Source organism: Chroicocephalus ridibundus, chromosome 5, assembly GCF_963924245.1.
Source record: "Chroicocephalus ridibundus chromosome 5, bChrRid1.1, whole genome shotgun sequence".
Taxonomy (NCBI): Eukaryota; Metazoa; Chordata; class Aves; order Charadriiformes; family Laridae; genus Chroicocephalus; species Chroicocephalus ridibundus.
Genome location: NC_086288.1, coordinates 10,654,977 through 10,674,079, shown reverse-complemented (window position 1 = coordinate 10,674,079; position 19,103 = coordinate 10,654,977). Strand labels below are relative to the sequence as shown.

General features: G+C 38.3%; 1 protein-coding gene across 3 annotated transcripts in view; it reads right to left on the bottom strand.

The window, feature by feature from the left end:
- SLC10A7 (solute carrier family 10 member 7) overlaps positions 1-19,103 on the bottom strand; it is a 152,138-nt gene that overhangs the window by 30,300 nt on the left and 102,735 nt on the right. For all 3 annotated transcript variants that reach the window (XR_010071325.1, XM_063336669.1, XM_063336668.1), the window contains one exon: positions 9,078-9,161. Coding sequence is in view for 2 of the 3 variants with exons in the window: in XM_063336669.1 (XP_063192739.1) it covers positions 9,078-9,161 (84 nt within the window). In the remaining variant the exon portion in view is untranslated. The remainder of the gene's footprint in view (positions 1-9,077; positions 9,162-19,103) is intronic.

Sequence of the window (19,103 nt, the reverse complement as noted above, 5' to 3'; positions counted from 1 at the left end):
ATCAGAAGCAAAAAGCAGAGTTCTTCACCTCTAAAGTGAGTGTTTTCTAAGGAAGTTAAAAAAAAATCCTATTATCCTATAAATCAAGGTCACATTAGGGAAAAACAAAAGCTACTTAAGACCACCTATTTATTTACGGTCCTTCTATAATATTTATACTGAAAGTAACAAGATGTTGAAAAGTGATGCTTAACTATGCGACGGTACAACTTATACTGGATGTATTTATTACAAGAACTATAACCTCGTGTCTGTACAAGGTATAATTATAACTTGCATGACAATAATAACAATTTAACATGGATTGGCATGTAAGAGGAAAAAAAAAACATTGTAAAAACGAAACTGCAAGCAGTATTTCTCAAAAATCTTCAATTGACTGATGTCTTTTTAAAATATCTACCTCTATCTCATCTGGAATTACTGTGACTCAACAACCGTAAATACCAGTATGGCTTCCTACTGCTCATTGTGTTTAAAAAAAAAAAATATTACATAGTCAGACCCTGAAGAACTAAATTGTGGCTTCAGGAAATCATCTAATCAACCCAGTGTCATGCTAATTGTATACGGTAAAAACACAGACGGAATACATCCTCGCTAACGCAGAATCCCATACAATTTGATCTTCTCACAAGGTTCAAGAAGGTCTGTAATTTCAGAGGTTGATTCAGCCTACGATCATTGATTCAAGACAATCTAAATTCTTGTACAACTTAAGAGCGGAGAAATATAACCCTAGAGGTATCTGTAAAAACTCAACTAGACTTTTCACAGGGAAGCTCACATCAGTTGATTCATTTTGACTGAAAAACAATCCATTTGTTACTTATTCATGCCCTGCAGAGTTGTTTCAGGACAAGAATGCTTTGAAAGCCTTTTGATTCTTAACCCGATTCTATAACTTTTCAGGGTTAACACAGAACTTAAAATACAAAAAGTGAAGATTTGTAGTGAAATAATGATAGATCCCACAAATACAATAAAGACAACACAGAGTAAAGTACAGAGGCAAGCAGCCAGCGAACCTTGTTGTTCTGTGGTGCCGTCACTCTCTGACAGGAAGCCTAATAGAGGTCGAAAAGCCATGAGCAACGCAGATTGAAATGATTAAATACAGAATCTCATAGGTAATTCAGAGCCTGGACAGAGATATTAGGCTTCATTTGTCTGCAAACACAGCAAAAGCTAACACAATCATTTTTGCACGTTATGGCCTGTACGAAGGATGCCAGACTCGTGCACCATACTGGTGTGTCGCCTCTCCGTTGAAATGACAAAGTTCAGTATTTTGAAGTACATACCAGTACAATGGGGGACAAGGGAGAGCCAAGCACTGGAAAAATAAGCATTTGAGAAAACATATGAACTGATACTCCTGTGAAAAAATTAACTTACAGCCTGGGGTAGAAACGTGAACGACTGACATCCAAAATAGATGCATCAGACTGGCAAACTGATGGAAAAGAGCAAAAAGGGGAGTACTCTTCAGATGCAATAATTCCACAGTTCCTAATGAAAGGGAACGCCTCACATAAAAAAAAAAAGCAGTTAAAAACAATATCCCTGGTGTGGGGGGAGGCAGAGATGTTGGAAGAATAACCATTATGTCAAACAAAAAAGCATTTAAAACCATACTTTAGAGGGGAAAATGCTGCAGGATGCTCCCATATCGCAGGGAATGCATGCAGAGTTTTTTAAGGTACAACCTTGCAGCCCATATCCCTGCTGAGACTCCTGCAGAATTACTTCTGCAAGGAGGGCTTTGGGGACTCTGGTCCTGTGGCAGTGATCACACGAAGCACAATAAGCTGCAAAGATTTTTGTGCAGATTTAAATGCCGGTCTCAAAGAACAGGGAATTCACGATGGCTGACCCAGAGGTTGCACGTGAAAGAACAGTGCATGGCGAATCCTTTCCTCAAACTGTGGTTTAGTGGAGAGAAGAGAGGAAGAGAAGCAAAACTTTGTAGTAGGTGATATTTTATAAACAGCCTGCACGATGAAAGATGCTGATAAACTCACAGAAAAGTTAGATGATAAAGGAACATAAACAAAAGGTTTTTGGAAAGGCATCAGCTCAAATTTGCTTCAAAACGCAGTTCTAGGCTCAAACTTTCCTCTCGCCCAGGATTTAATTTTTAACAACAAAGGAATGTAATTACACATGAATTAACAGTTGTGTCCCCATTTCAATTGAGTTCTTCTAGCAGTATTTTTCCTCCAGACTGCTCCGTATCCTGCCATAACCTCCTTGTCTCAACACCAGCCTCCCCAAGCAAATGGGCTAACTCCTCAGGTGCTTAATTCACTTAACATTCTCTGTACAAAGAAACATAATCCGCTGTTCCAGGAAAGCAGGTAAATAATGCCCATCTATTATAAGATCATACACAAAAATAAGGTATATTATAGAAAAAAAATTCACTTATCTAATTGTACCTTTGTAACAGTCACACTGTATACCCAGAGAAATTTGTCAGTGAAATACAACGAGAATGTTTCCACCTGCCTGCTCAAGTGCTGGACATACAAGATAAAAAATGCAATCAACAATGTAATTCATTAATGCTCATTATTAATTGAACTAAATAGGGCAAGAAGCTCCCCCCGTGTACATGGAATGGAATAATTTCTGACATTTGTAATACAGTACATCTTTTAAAAAATATCTAGAACTTCAATTTATTTTTTTTTAAACCCATGAAATGCAAAAAACAGGAGAAATGCTTATGAAGTCCCTTTTGCTGTTTCCATTATGTACACAAGAGTATCTCTTGCTATTTACATCCTTACACAAAACAGATTTTTCCTTATTCTATCAACTCTTCTGGACTGATTTAATGTTTAACAGAATTTACAGTGTTTTTATTACGTTTCTGCTCCTCTTGCTTTTTATCTATTGGTATGTACTTCTAAATGCCTGGGAAAACCACCTGGGGCTTTAACATTTCAACAAAGAAACACAAAACACTTTTTCCTTGTGTTGAAACACACAAGGAAACAAGCTGAAACTATGCTGGATTGTCACTATACTTAAATGCAGTAGTTACCTTATTTACTTTGTCTTTTAAGGTAAGATTCCTAACTCATTCTTAGCTAATATTATTACTACTTAGAGCAATAGACCTTTGCAACGAACTCCGCAACGCAAAATTGTCTTTTGAAAAGCTTTGAGTCAGGCTAGATATTTGCAACAGTTCCACAACTTCTCAATATCTCTTCTTATATAGGGATTGCAAACCACGAAAGAAACTGCATGGAATATTGGGAAGTACTGCAGTGAAGCTTGGAAGACATGAAAGGAGGGAAAATCGGGGGAAAAAAAAAGTGAACTGGGCTGACAGCAACTGTGAAAACCAGTAGAAAGAATCAAATGCTGGTATGGTAGGGAGACTATGTGGGTTGTAGAAATGACATATCTAAGGCGGAACATCCTTCACAGATTTCTATAGCACAGCCACCCTCCGTACATCCAGGGTCTGCACTGCAGTTCAAAGGCACAGACCCTTTCCCAAAGCAGAGCTCATATCACTTCGGCCAGACCCTGTTCAGATGATTTTGTAGGGACTGTACCTGTGTGAAGGCATGCATTCTCCTGTTGCTATGTACTGCTGTTAAGTCTCAAACTTTGTATTGGTTCACCCACCTTTCTATACCTTCCAGGACATCAACAAATGTCAAATCTATCCTTATTTTACAGAGTGTGCAACCTAATATTTCTTTTCTGAAGATGTGACGGAAAAAAAACCACATTTTTGCAATCTTACAAGCATCTTGTTTTCTTTCCTCATCTTACCAAGCTCCCCTAAAATCTATCTTACTCCATTATGTCTGTCAGTTTACTCCCAAGAGATAGCTCCTGACACATATACACCTTCAAAGCAAGTTTTATAAAACCCACGTGAGGCCACCTTCAAAATTAACTTTCATATTTTGGGGTAATTTACAAGTGTTGCTTTTAAACCTTACAAACAGGTGCAACGTGGCAAAAATGTAAAGGGAACCTGTAGCAGAGGCACATGTTTTCTTCATATTTTTTATTTCTGTGGAGACTAGGTTCTGTTCCCTGTTTGAGTCAACCGTCAGAAGGGAGCGAACTGTGGTCTGAAGGCTGTTTATCTGCCATCTCGGTTTTCTGCAACAAGCTTCCAGAAGCACTCATCTCCCAGGGTACCACTCCTCCTCCCTGCAGCTCCCCTGGACTTTGAAGAGAAAGTAGGGCTACTTCCATGTGGATTTAAGTTACAAGAACAAAAGGATTTGACACTGTTCCCCTTTTATAACAGTTTCTTTAACTATTGTTTCCCCCACCCACCCGCTATAAACAAACATTAGGTTTAGGTAAATAGTACCTTCTATTCGCTGGCAGCTGCCACCTACTTTTCCCTTTCAATTTCTTATTCTTTAAAAATAAATACGTTGGTAAGCTTTTCAGTTTCAATTTCACTGACAACTTGTATTGCAACATAGCACCCTTTTAGAGTTGTGTTTATAAGCACACCTCCCAAACGCTGATAGGGTTCCTCAGGAACATTTTGGGCAACGATGCAGAAGGGACTTAAAATCCTTTACTTGTAGGACATCAAGATTTTTTTTGTGTGTGACTAGATTCAGCGAGGATCTCTGTGCAACTCCCTTCATTTTATAGATTTGGGAAGAAGAACTACTTAGAATCATAACATTAATTTTAGCTTTAGTTAAGGTCTGTTTAATGTGAAGTGCCCACTTTACGCTGGCAGACAAATTACCAATGGGGCAACTAGAGAATGCATGAATGATAATGTACAGACAAGCTTTTTATTATTTATTCATAGAAAACAGCGGGTTTTGGTGTGCTGCTTTGAAAAATGTTCAAACTAGTAGAATATAATGAAAGCACAGTGAAAATTCTATTTCATTAACATTTAATCATAAATCGCTCTTTAATATAAAACATAAAATAAAAGTCTGTCATAAGCACTTAGGTGTAGAGAATGGAGAAAGTCTGCAAAAAGAGGAAAGGAAATATTGCAGTGGTTTTCACTGTTCCTGTTATCTGTCACTTCAGAAGAAAAAAAATAAGCAAAGAAACAACAGTCTTCAGCCAAATCCCACAATTGGTCATGAAGAAACTGCTTAGACATTTCTCGAAACCTTGTATTTTGCTGGCTAAAAGTATTACGAACATCTATAGACAAGGAAACAATTATTTTAGCAAAATCACAACAGCTCAGGAGCAGCAATCTTCATCAGAACTCCACTATCCAGGAAAAAAAAATAATCAGAATGTCAAACTGCCAGAACAAATTCAAAAATCTTTTCCATGAAATATCTATTACCATGTTTATCATATAACAAGTATTCTCAAATTCCCCTTAGAGGTATACGAGAATGGTACGCAAATAACAAGCTCTTATGCACTACAGATCTTCAAGGATTACAGAACATTAGATCTTTATAAAATACTATGGATTATGTCTCTTTTCAAGACCTCTTGTACGAGAGGTCTTATCCTTTACTCTATAAATACAAATGCAGTAGTATACTATCAATACTGATTTGAGTAACATCATACCATCAACTAGCAAAATCACATCTGTAGACACAGAGGACGCAGGCCACAATGCTTTTTTAGGTTTAGACAACCTGGATATCTCTGACAAAGAACAGAGCAATTCTTCTTATTGAAGGCCATGTATCAGTAACTAACTTACAGCTATCTGTAAGAATCCGTGCCTTTCTGATAACATATCATCTTCCTCCTCCTTTAACAGTCCTTTCTTCACCTAACAAATGGCAGCCACCACCTAAGTAGAGCCTGTACCTGCAGCCCCTGACACATTTCATTGTCAGTGGCTAGAAAAGAGTGTTTGACTCCTGTCAACAGCAGTCTTGCCACACTGAAAAAATTGTTCGAGAAACAGTACAAAATAAGCATCAATTACACTATTGTGACTTCTTTCTCCCAGCCATCATTAAAAATTCTGACAAGTCAGCCAAGCAACCAAAACTCTCGATGCATTTTGCCATAAAGCAAACAAAAAACCCCAAACAAAACAAATCTAAAAGCACCTTCTCATCTCCTTTGCTTATATCCCAGGGGCTGCTCAAACAGCCAGCTCTGCAGCCTGCTCAGGAAATGAGCGTTTAGGCAACACAGGTTTTCCCAGAGGCGAGATTTTTTTAAAGGAAAATAAAGCCCTTGGAGAATGCTTCCTTTAAGCAGCTTTCTCTGTTTTACACTGATGTGGATCAAGTGTAAAGCCTCTGTTGATCACAGCTGAGTTAGGAAGGCTGAAGAGCAGCAATCCTCCAAGCAGGCAGGTTCCAAGCTGGTTTTTTTTTTCCCCAATCAAGCCCTTTGCTACCAGGTAACCTTACCAGGCATCCTTCCATTGACTTTTCTGCTGAACAGTATGACTGCGCATGGTAAGGAATTGACACTGCGGGTGTGAAATGATAAATTAGAAGTAATTGCTGAAACTGTCATTCATGAATTGTGGGCTATTATCTCCTAACGCATCTGGAATCCCAGAGTGAGCAACTTGTGATTCACAAAGCAGCGCTATGTTGCTCTGCTGCATGTTGTGCAACAGTTCAGTAATGAGTGAGCTGTGGTCTACGAACTAAATACAATACTTCCCACCTAGTTGGGAACAGATCCGTGCCACCTCCGGACGAAGGGCAAGCAGACCCATCGCTGTATCTTTTGGAGTCAGTCCTTTTCTTGCTTCTTGTTTTTCCCTGATTACTGCACATTATTTTTTTGGATATCCACCTTCAAAACTGGCTTCTATTCCTATCTGGGCAGGTTGGTTTACCTTTGTACAGTTCTACCTAATCAAGACAATCAATGTCAGCTACCTTGACGTTTTTGATCTGTAGCTACCCTTAGCATTTCCTCTTTTCCACATCCTTTGAACAGATATAACCAAGTGCAATAACCTCAGAAACAAAGTCTTTATGCTTAGAGGAATTTGAGCTATTTCTGTTGATCATTCATTTCCAGAAACTGCTTCAAACACTTTTAAAGGAGAATCATCCTATTTCTTGTTGAAGTGTATTTATAAAAAACAAACTCTTAAATAAAATTGTGACTGAGTTACACAGGCTTTAAGATTCTCTTGTGTTTTTCCTTCAATCTTTATCTGAACTCCAAAATCACATCTGTTCTCAGTTAAGTCTCATCACAATTCTGATTTTGAACTTCTGATCATTCAGAGCATTTATTTCATGTTTACTGCTCAGTTCATGTTACTTAGCCTTACTATTTGGTGCAGCCAAAAAAAGAACCCCAACTCCACCAGTTAGCTCACATAGCAATTTCTTGTAACATCTTTCCAAAGTAAGGCACCACTATACACATAGACAAAAGTCCTCTTGAAATTTTGCAATCACTTTGTCTAGCAATCTACTATCATATTCAGGCTTATTACATTGCAGTACAGATTGCTGATACTCCATCACTATAGGTTACATTATTGCTAGATCTGCTGTCATGCTATTTGTTTCCTAGAAATTTCCAGCTAAAGCTTCCAAATAATAGCTTCCAGTTTTTGGACTTTTCAGGATCAGAGGATTCAAGTACTTTTTGCTTGTCCACTTTTGGTGGAGACTTAATTTAATTTTGATGAGATAAGAATATGATACACAGGTAGGTTCATCAGCAACACTTTGCAGTCCTAATTAATAAGGATGTTCTTAACCATTTAACTCAAAGAACATGAGCAATTCAATAGCCTTCAGGGACACAGAGGTTATATGCATTTTCCACATGGTATAGTTACACCCAGGTTATGCAGGTACTGATGCTGGTGGCTACTGTCATGCTTATCATGTTCATCTTCTTATTAGACTTTAATGGGTTTTTTTGACCATATAAGAAACAAACTTCACTAGGACTTCAGTAAGTTACAGCACATGCCAATTTTGAAATGTGAAATCACAGTTTGATACGAGACTGACTGACTGTTCTACATAGCACAGACAATGACAGATATTCTTAACCTTCTCCAGGGTGCTCCTTTATAGATTCCACTTCCATTTGCCTACATTTTAATCACCTTTCCATTTCAAAGTCTGCTTTAGGCTGACAGAATTCAGAAGGTTCCAGCTGAACCCAGAATTAAACTGGATGCTAGAATCAGCAACAGAAAATCCCTTGGGAATGAACTGCAAATCCCTGATGTTCCCTTTGTGTGTTCTGAATGCCTGAGAACAACAAATACTTACAAGTATGTAAGAATTAGGCTTCAGGTGTTTTGGTGTCCAAGAATAGTGGACACTTCTGACAACTTTTGGTCTCAATATAGCAAATTCCCACCGTGACATGGGAGAAAAAAATAATTAAAATTTGTGAAAAAAACAGATACTAGAGACAAATGTCACAGAAAATCTTATATTGCACTTACTATACTTACGTTCAGTGAAAAATTTCAATCATATGCCATGAAAAATAAGGCCTTGCGTTTCCATATGAACAATGAGTATAAACTGAAATATCGAACAGCTGCTCATTCCGTGAATACCCTCCATCCAGTGTAACAAATGACAGAGGAGTCACACAGAAAGAAGTTTACAATTGTGCAATTAAAACTCTTACTGTAAAGCACATGCAAAATGGCTCGAGCAGCCTTAATTTTATTATTTCTTAACTTCGGACTGCTTAGCCCTTATATGTTTTTTAATGTAGAGAATTTTTTATTCCTGTAATTAGTAGTAGATACTACACAGGGAGAACTTCCTTCATCACCCAGGCAAAGGGCAAGTGACAAAAGCACTACATTGTATTCTCAAAGCTCATTTGTATGGGGCTGGAATTTCTCACAGTCTGGGCTGCCATTTTTCCCACTTTATGTTCACAAACCCCCTTCTCGATATGCAGTAGCGTATGTTTGTGGTAGTGAGGGACAGATGCTCAATCTCAACAAAGATCAATGTGGCTCCAGGGAGCACTGTAGCATCTTTTCTCTGATATTAGACTTCACTATCCCGAGGCTGTTCCTATGTGGCAGCTTACCAGCTTACCAGTCTGTCTTTAAGATAGCTCTCTTTATCTTATTTTTTTAAATAAGAATGTATATTTAAAAGACATACCTGTCCAATAATAAGGGGGACTACAACAGTCATAAACAGCTGCGAGAATATAGATGTAAAAGGCACAGAGGAGGATGATCCAAGCTGCAAAATAAAAATATACCATTAACATCGCACTTTTTCTTCGTATCCACGAATTTCATACATAGAATATCACATATTAATATACATTTTTATTTCACGCATAAAAACTTGGAAGTCTGTGCACAAGTGCACACATGTTTAATTGTTAAGTCACAATAAAGCATTTGGTATTCCACAATAAGAAAACCAAAACAATCTCTGGTTGATTATTTTATAAGCCAAGGTAATAGTTCCATCAATATTCATTTAATTGAAATCCTGCTACACATATATGCAAAGTAAATATATAAGCGTTTGTAGGATTATAGTCTAAAAAGACAGGGAGTGAATCTTCCTAACTAAGCACTCAGCTCAACTGACCTTACCATTTGTATAAATATCAAGCAACAAAAACTGGTGTAGTTATTTCAAATAAATAAATAAATAGTAATAATAATAAAGTGAAGACATTCACATGTTTAATTTCAATGACGTTAAAGAAGAGATCTATTGAAACTATGTAACTATTCTTTCATTAAGACAACTAAACAGTGACAGGCTTAGTCTTCACGTAGGTGATCTCTTAATTACAACTGTAAATACTAAAAGTATATTTTTTTAAGATGCAGGTAGAAAAGGTGAAGCAAACAGCCTGTGGGATTTTTGCAACTTACTTCAGAATGCTTAGGAAAATATTCACTATGTTTTACGTTCTGATTGGATTTGTTTTATGCTAGGTCACTGAGAAGTTTCATTTGATATAATTTAACACGTCTTTAACAGCAATAGAATATGCATTAAGAAATATATAGTAAGAAGACTGAAATAGCATTGGCAGAGCTTCCACAGACAACCGTTTGTTTCATGATGAGGGTAAATGCCATAACGCCGAGGATTTCACAGATCCACATTATTTTATATTTTACACTTCACTTTAAAGATCCTCAGAACTATGACAAAATTCAGAATCTTTTCAGCTCCATCTAAACGATTCTGTTTTCCTAAAACATTCTCACATACGTCATTTTCATAAGTAACACTCAGATTGCATCATACTTTTGACACTTATTTTCCTTTCAAAGCTACCTGCAGGCATGATAGACAAGGTGATCATACAATCTCGTGACTTCCTATAACTCTGCCTAGACAAATCAACACAAGGTCATAAAAGTGAGTTTGGCATAAAAACAGATTCTTCAAGAAATTCAAAGAACAAAAAAAAAATCAGAAATTTTACAAAAAATCAGAAAGTATTTTACTTTTTTCAGAAAAGTACAACTGCAACCTTTGCCTATAGAAAATAATCTGATGAGAAAACGCCAATTATACCACTTTTGCAATGGATTACATGTGTATGCACTGCTTTTTGTAAACGCCATTTGTATATGCAATGCTTGGCAAAACGGTGTAGACGTCAGCGGGGCTGTCTGTATGCGAGCTGAGCTTTTGGTGCACACAGGTGGCATCAGAACGAGAAAACAGCATGAAATGGAATTAACTTCTGACACTAGGAAATCATGGGACTTCCAGTGTTACTTGGCCAGCTTAGAGTTTAAGAGAGCGGAACCAGACCAAATCTACTCATTTTTTTAAACATAATCCACTATTTGCTTTCATATAACCCTTTCTGAATATACTCTAGGTAGAGAACCTTGGGCAAAATGTACGGGATACGGCCGTTTCCCATGCGTTACTTTAACTGGCAACATCAGGTAAGACTCAGTTTGGCCACTTAATAAATTACAGCATCTCATCCCCATCACCTCCGATTTTAACAATGTGGGCAAGGAGATGGTTGGAGGGGACCTGAAGATGGTGTCATCACTGAGACTTTTGGTCTGCAAAGTAGGGTGCAAGTGAGAGCACCAAGATTAAGACGCCTAAATTTCCCATGGAGGCAAGAGGGAGAAGTAAGGGCTCGCAGGGGAAGATTCAGATCACCCACATGAGTACATGAAGTCAGGCAGCACAGCTACTCCATTCCCAAGGGACGCAGGACTCTCCGCATGATTCCTTGCAGAAAGTGGAGCAGAAAACTCCATCATACCACTCATGATCTCCTTGTTGTTTTAATTCTTGTAAGGAGCTTCTGAAATTTTAAAAGGTTCATAGTTTTTCAAACCGTATTTGGACTTTTTTTTTTTTTTTTTGCTATGTGCTGAGGAGCTAAAAGCATTACTTACTGTGTATTCAAGGAAGCTTTTTCAAGTGAAAGTGAAGATTTTTAAACTTTAAAATCTGCCTGGGTCACAAAGGAGTGAATTTAACCAAGCAGTCCACATGCCAGGACCCTCTGCATAGCTTCACAAAACTGTGACACTTTGGCAGTGGCTCTTGTGCATTTTTATAAAAACTTTGATTAGACTTCTCTCACTAAATGTTTATGCTCAGTGGATGCATAATCAGTTTCTAAGTCAGGAATGAAAAACTGTTCAACAATACAAATGCTGAAAAAGGCAGACATTCAAACAGCAATCGTCTTGCCAGTTTTTGTAAATATTACTTCAAGAGTTGTGTCTTCAGGCTGTTGTGGATTCTTAAGCACTTGGTACAAAATAAGGGGGGTTTTAGTTTCTGTTTTGTTTGGTTGGTTTTTTACTTAATTAGAAACTGAATTACAGGTATTGTGCTGAGATGCTAAACCAATTTACCTATGAAAAGTAAAATGATTCTATTCAAAGAAACAATTTTCCTGATCAGGATATTAGGGTATGGTTTCTCACCTTGTCAACTTCACCCCACTCATTTAGGCTAATTTCACTGCCATCTGGACCACAAAAAGGCAGACATTTCAGGTAACCATCTCACCCTGACTACATTTTAAATGAAACAGAAATCCACATATCAGTCCAAAATGTCAAAATGAACACATAAATTATTCATTAAGCCTCCTTTTGCCCACAGGAAGTGAGTCCTTCTACTACATCTGATTTGTAAGGGGAAAATCACCTCTCCTTCTTGTAGAAAAAGTCAAGTTTTTCTGCTTCTAATATGACTCCTCTCCTGCATAATCCTATGGCCACACTATTTTTTGATCCTGTTTCAGTTGTATAGTTGAGAATTGTATTCTTCTGCCAGTCTCCAGCACCTTCCTTAACTTTTTACAGAACAGTGTGGACCTAGCGGGTTTTTTTGGGGTCGTTATGAGGTCCTAACACTCTGCTATATCACACTTGGGCACAGAGCTTTGGAGCAGTGTGTTTGCTAGGCTCTGCCCCCGCTTCATGCACTGCTATGGTATTAAGACTTCCCTGTCCCACCTACAGTACTTCTTCAGACAGACTTCTGAACTTTGTTTCCCTTCCACGTATTATGACAATTTCAGTGGACTGTTTTTTATCAGATCCTATCTGTTAGACAACATCTATAAACTCCTGCATTACCTTAATCTTAAATCTATTTCCAGAGAAAGACACAGAAGATAAGATAAAGGCTGAAGAAAAGCGAAGGCAGGAACTTCTCAACCACACAGAAGAAAAAGCCTTTTTAACTCAGACTCTGGACGTACAGTGGCTAACCACGAGGAATCAAAAATGCTAAAGGACCCACAGCTAATGGATGCATAACTTGACCAGGACTGTCTCAACATTTGTTGCATGCAGACTCATCAGGCTCACAAACATAAGTGTCTCATGGACTCTCAGACATTGCCTGGGTTCTAGATTTGCTTGGAACTTGGATATGGTCATCACATCCATTTCGACAGAGAAGTGATAACTGAGGAACAGAGAATACAAAAAGCGTGACATAATGTTAATCAAACCTTCCTATACATTTACAAATGCAAATATTGTCTGAATGAATAAATATGATTTTGCTCAGGTTTTAGTTGGATCAAGCTAAGTTCTGGGCTCCACTTGCTGTCATGAAACAACATTTTTTAGAAACACACCTAGATGATCTGCATTGCACCAAAATTAACATTGTGCTAAAATGTTTGATTATATTTGGCTGCCCTCCTTGTTATAATTATCTCCATGCCTAAAAATGAACCTTCCTTCACAGGCAAACGAACAGAGGCAGTATTGTAAGAACTGGTGTAAAAACATCATAGAATCAAACTGCTGATTTAAAGCTATAAAAAAAGAATCTTGCTGGAATCTCTTCTGAAAGATAAAATGCACCATTTAATGAAAAAGCTATCACAAATTTTCATGCCAGCATATTGTCTATGCTTACTTTAAAACACTTTTTAAACAAAAGTCTGATATTGTGAAGTGATCATTATGTGCTATTCTGGAAAGCAGCATTTCAGTTAAAGGTTTATCAATGAGCCAGGCCTGCTTGAATAGACTCACTATTCAAAAAAAGACCCTGAAAATTCTTGCTTGGGGAAAGGCACTTTTCTCTTAAATAATATGAGCGATTTCAGGACAACTCAGATGAGCATGAACTGCACCTTCTGCAAGTGTTTGCTGGATATGGCTGTAATGAAAGAGAATTAGAGGCAAATCTTTCCAAACAATTCTGTCACCACGCAGTACTTCAAACCTGACCTGCAGCATTCTTTCTAATTTAGTCCCAGACCTTTCTTCTCAAGAGACCATCTGTTTTAAAAAACTCCTGGCAAATTATTCAGTGGGTTACTTTATGAGTTTGTGGTAGAAACATAGGCTTATCCTTAATTGATAGGATATATTTAACTGGTTGCGGTAAAAACAAAAAGCAAAAAACAAACAAACAAATTGTCTTGCATAAAAACAAGACAATTCCACTTCCCAGCCTAGACTGCCTCCACAAGCCAGATGCTCCATTCTTGTCTTTCTGGCTGACAGGGCAGGTATCACCATGGGTGTTCCCACATCTACAACTGCCACTGACTCTGAAGAAACACACCTCCTACCAGTCACACCAAATTATAATCCAGCGCCACATGTGCTGCACATATTGAGTCCACTTTGGAGGCAGCTGTCCTTTGGGGCCTTACTCTTCCAGTGTTCTCCTGCAATTAACATGTTTCCTCAGGTTGTGTTTTTGTGCTCTTCATACACCATCGGCCAGCTTCAGCCTCGACGTTTGTTGAGCACAGTCGAGGAAGTGAGGCAGGGGTGAAAACAGGGCACAAGCGAGGGGGAAGGTCTCTGGCTGCTCTCTCATGCGAGATATTTAATTTAAGCTTTTCATTTCTACCTTCAGGTCAGGCTACTTGTGATACCCGTCTTTTTAAATTTTGTCGTCAGTGGTGTATCGTCACTGCTTCTGGTTACTCTCATCCAGTCCAGATTCAGCTGCCTTAGAGGCCTGTCTAGACCACCCCATGCGCTGATCACTTTAGGTCCTGTTGTGGACGACGGCCCCATTACAGAAAGAACACAGAAGGCAATGCACTTTTCTAAAAGACGTGGATGGGAATAATAAAGTAATAAAGGACAATGAACAAGAGTGACCAGCTGAACTAAGTCCTCCCTTGCTTTGGACTCTTTCTGGAACCCTTATCCTGACCTAATCATTGCAGTATGCTATGTTACAGCAGAAAAGTATGCACTTCGCCCTCGGGTAACCCAAGTACTTGGGAAATGGAAATGCTTTGCAATGGGCAGTAACTGTAGGCAACGCTGAGGCTCTGGAAGCAGGAAACATCCATGCTACTCCACCGGAACAGCGCTGACAGGCACCTACGAGTTCCACAGTGCGCGGCATTAGATTTCAGGTAGGAGGTTGAAAAAGATGAATTGTCACTCCTACATAACATTTCTCAGCAGTCTAAACAGAGCTGGCAGGTCACTACGATGTCCTTCCTACTCCACTGCTTTAAAGGCATTCACATGCAGAGTGTTTAGGTATCTCGGTAAGGAAGGCAGAGAAGCTGCGTAAAAGATGCCGGCTCCCAGCAACTAAGAGTCACTGGTACTGAAATTGTCCACTTCCAATGGGTGCTAACAGCGGGAGAGGGGAGGGAAGGGGAGGCGTATGACTGAGAAGGGAGCTTCTACAGTATGAGAAGAAAGAGGGTTTGTCATTCAAAAGCTCATAGGTATCAATAGGGGCCCTCTTATTCTCTCGCTGTTATTTGTATGCAGTTTATATAGCAAAGCCATAAAAGGTGAATTTGAGAAAGGAATAAAACGTTTAAGCAAATACTTCATGGCAGTCATTAAAAAGTTCTGGTTAATCGTAAAGGGTTTGGATCAGATCACAGAATTTTGTCTTCCCAATGATTAAAGAGAAAGAGAACCGTGAGGTAAATAACCAGGTAGAATTAACGATGCACTTTAAATCTTCCACATGAATGAACTGATCTGCTAACAGCTAATGCGCTATGCTGCTTCCCCCCCACTGTAATCAGCCTTTTGTCACATACTAGTGAAATCCATTAGCTGCAACTTCCTTATCAACTTCCAAGGCTTTCCAGCTACTAAAATATTTGCATATTTAACGATGCCTTTGACTGATATCAACTCTCATTTACTGAGTGCTTGAGAGGAAAAACAAGACATAGTGTGTAGAAATCCTGTTTAAAAAAATCTCTAATGACAGCTCCTTCTAATAAAAAGATTTATCTGAAATACACAGGGTTGGAGAAGACTTGGCAAAAATTCGAGAAGTATCAACAACTTCTAAAACAATGTTTTAATTTATAAGGATTGTGAATATCGGGGAAAACTTTTAACTTCAGTATTTCAATCAGGTTCTAGTTTCATTCATGTCCTTATTCACCAGTCATTTTATTTTCATTTTCTCTGTGATACTTGCACAGAATTTCCTTCACTTGTCTATTCCTATTTCGTGCAGCAGCGCTACTTTCTAGTACTTATGGCATCACCACTACAATGCCACCATAAAAATTCCTACTATAAAATTCAGAAATTTGAGAGGGTACCAAAAACGAAAACATCACTGAATAAATCAAGAAAAGGAGCAATCTAATAAAGCCTTGGGAAGATTCCATTTTGACACAAATGTCATGGTAATCATCTTTGGTAAAACAGCAAACATGGGAGCAATGCGTGACAGTTACATGGGGGTTTTTGCCAAGTGTAGTTTTAAAAATACACATGAATTTTGCATCGGCTCTTTAACATTCCTCGTTAACTGGTTTGCAGGCATGCTTCTGAAGAATGTAAAGTACATAAAAATGTAAAACACTTACTTATCTCTAACATTCCTTTGATGGCTTTCAATAAAAATACATAGATTCACACACCTTGACTTTTGTTACTTTGATAGCTACCCGGCTGTGCTTCCAACAACTGAAGAGACCCCATCCGTCAGGCACTGAGTCTCAACAGTAAGGGTAATACCAAGAAGGTGGCAGAGCTGCAATATTGTGCCATAAAAATGGCAGCATCACATTTGGCTCTAACAGGTGTGCAGACGACCCACTGCTTGTATTTTGCTACCAAATACAACCAATAAAATCATAAGCTTGTGCAGCTTGATAAAATTGCCAGTCCGCATGCTCAACTGACTTTAAGGACAAAGAAGGCAATTCTATCCCAGTGTGGCCGGAAAGGAACAGAGCTACCTTCACACGAGAAAGGTCACTCTGCATCATCCTCTTACATGGCAGTACAATATCTATGCTCACTCTGCTTCCAGGACAAATCCAAGAGACGTGACCTTGCTGAGGCACCAGGCCGGCCTCCACCCTGTGCAATACAAAGGCATATGAAAACCCCCAATGAAAATAAACCTGCATTCATACCTATTCCTGTTTTTCATGACTAAAGTTACGATCTAAGGACATATAAGTGAGATGATACAGCTACAACTGTTGCAGAGTGCAGTGCTCCTGAACTTCTGTCTTTCAAACAAGACATCATAAAAATGAGCTGACATCTCGAGGTTATTAAAGAGATGACAGCATTATTATCCTCACAGTAAGACAACACCTTTTGTTTAACTGTCTTTTAGTAATGTAAGTGTGCCCCAAATACTTAAGAATTCAAATCATAAACTGTTATTACAAATCATAAGATGTTATTACAATTACTAAAGGAAATAACTGAACTGAACATAGAGAACAAGTCATATGGTAAGTAAAGATGGACAGTCATACCCAAGTGACTAACCTCCTTGGGCATTACTTAACCTATTCGTAGTCATTATTTATGGATAGCAATATAGTTATTTCCAAAAGCAAAATTTCACCTACATTTCAATTTCTAGTTGGTGCATTTTTCTCCAAGTGCCTTTGAGAAAATAAAGCATATTTCTCTGCTTTAAAAAATTTCATAATCAATCAGTTACCTCGGGCTTCAGCTAAGTATATGACCTGACAAGAGGAAGACAGACAGTATCCTTCCCTGAATGCTTTGGTACACAGCCTCCTAATCATCATTAATGAAACATTGCAGAACGTTGCAAAGAAACGCGAACAGCATAACCCTGTGTTAACTTGAAACTGATGTATCTTACAGCACTGTGCTTCAACACTCCTGCTCACCACATATATGAACTCTAATCAATTATATATAGTTTATGGGACATTGCCCATTTGTAACATCTTTGATGGGAATATAACATATTAACTGTTAATAATAAGGGTTAACATGAAGATGATGATACTGCAGATTAATGCACCTGGAAGCCAGATTCAATAGCTTCTTATTAGGTAAAATGTTAATCAGAGGTATCCGTGGTGAAGACAGCCATTCTTTCAAGTCTAGCTAGGCATCCTCACAAGGGTACAGTTCAGTAATTATGTGCACAGTATTTAAGGTGTCATTAAATCAATCAGAACCTCTTAGAATGCTTTTTTTGAGTAAGCTTTACACCAGAAGTTTCACAGTAGAAATACACTTTTCAGAAATATAACTGACAATCTTATGTTCAACACCATTCATTTAAGATGATAAATTATTTGCATTAAATGCATTATTTATCATAAGATTCAACGTGTCTTTATCGATGTTGTTTAGACAATTTATATTTACATTACTAGGCAATTACAAACAGAAAAGGCAGTTCAGAACATTATATCCTCTGGTGCACACAGGGCAAAATTTAAACGGTAACTGCTACCGCAGGTTAAGCTCCGTAACAAAAACAAGCTAATGGACAACAATGTATTTTATTTCTGGCAGCACTAAGGGTATTTTATGCACTATATACAGAATCAGTAATACAACATAGCATTCAGACTATCATAGTATGACTCTGTGGAAGAGTTAATGCCCGTGAGTAACAAATTCGGGAATTAAAATTCACTGAAGGCATTGACTTCAAAGGTCCATCAATGGTACTCAGAAGCCCAGCTCAGCTACTATTGACGTAAATAAGAGTTTTACCTTGAAACTTGAAAATTCCACCCTTTATGAACTAAGCACTAAGGCTAAGCTGCATGACTAAACTAATGAATGATCCAGAAAAGATAACCAGGAAACTACTAGTCAGTGCTTGTCACTCCACAGTAACTACACAGTACCACATGAAACGATCAAGCAGCAGGTTGTAAACAAGCCAACAGAAGTGTGTGAACTATGTGCTTGAATCCACTACATGTTGAGCAGGCCAGATGTACCAAGGAAACTCAAAGCAAAATTAGAGAGGTTCACGAGAAAAAAAGGTTTCAGCAGTCCAAACTACAGACTGCCAGGGTACAGGAACAGTGCAGCAGGGCGCACACGTCAAGTTCGCTATCCTAAATTCCTGCCACTGGATAAACTCAACCTTCAGAGAAGGTGGAGCTCATCTTGGCAAGATACGCTGCTGGGCTGACCAGAATGACTGCTCTTCATGTGTCAAGTTCTCAGCTTACATATTTATATACCCAAGAGAAGTCCTCAAGTTTTGGCTTTGTGACAAAAAAAAAAAAAAAAAAAAAAAAAAAAAAAAAAAGGAGTTTTTGTAAATCCCCCCCCAGCCCCAGACTAGTTTGTTTATCACTCTGATGAAAAAATAATTCACGTGTGTATTTTCCTCAAGAAGAACAGCTCCGAGTCACGTTAGAAACTGCTGACCAATTAACGTGCATTTTACATGCTTCTCCTACAAGTGCCTCCACGACTGGCAGGAAGAGTA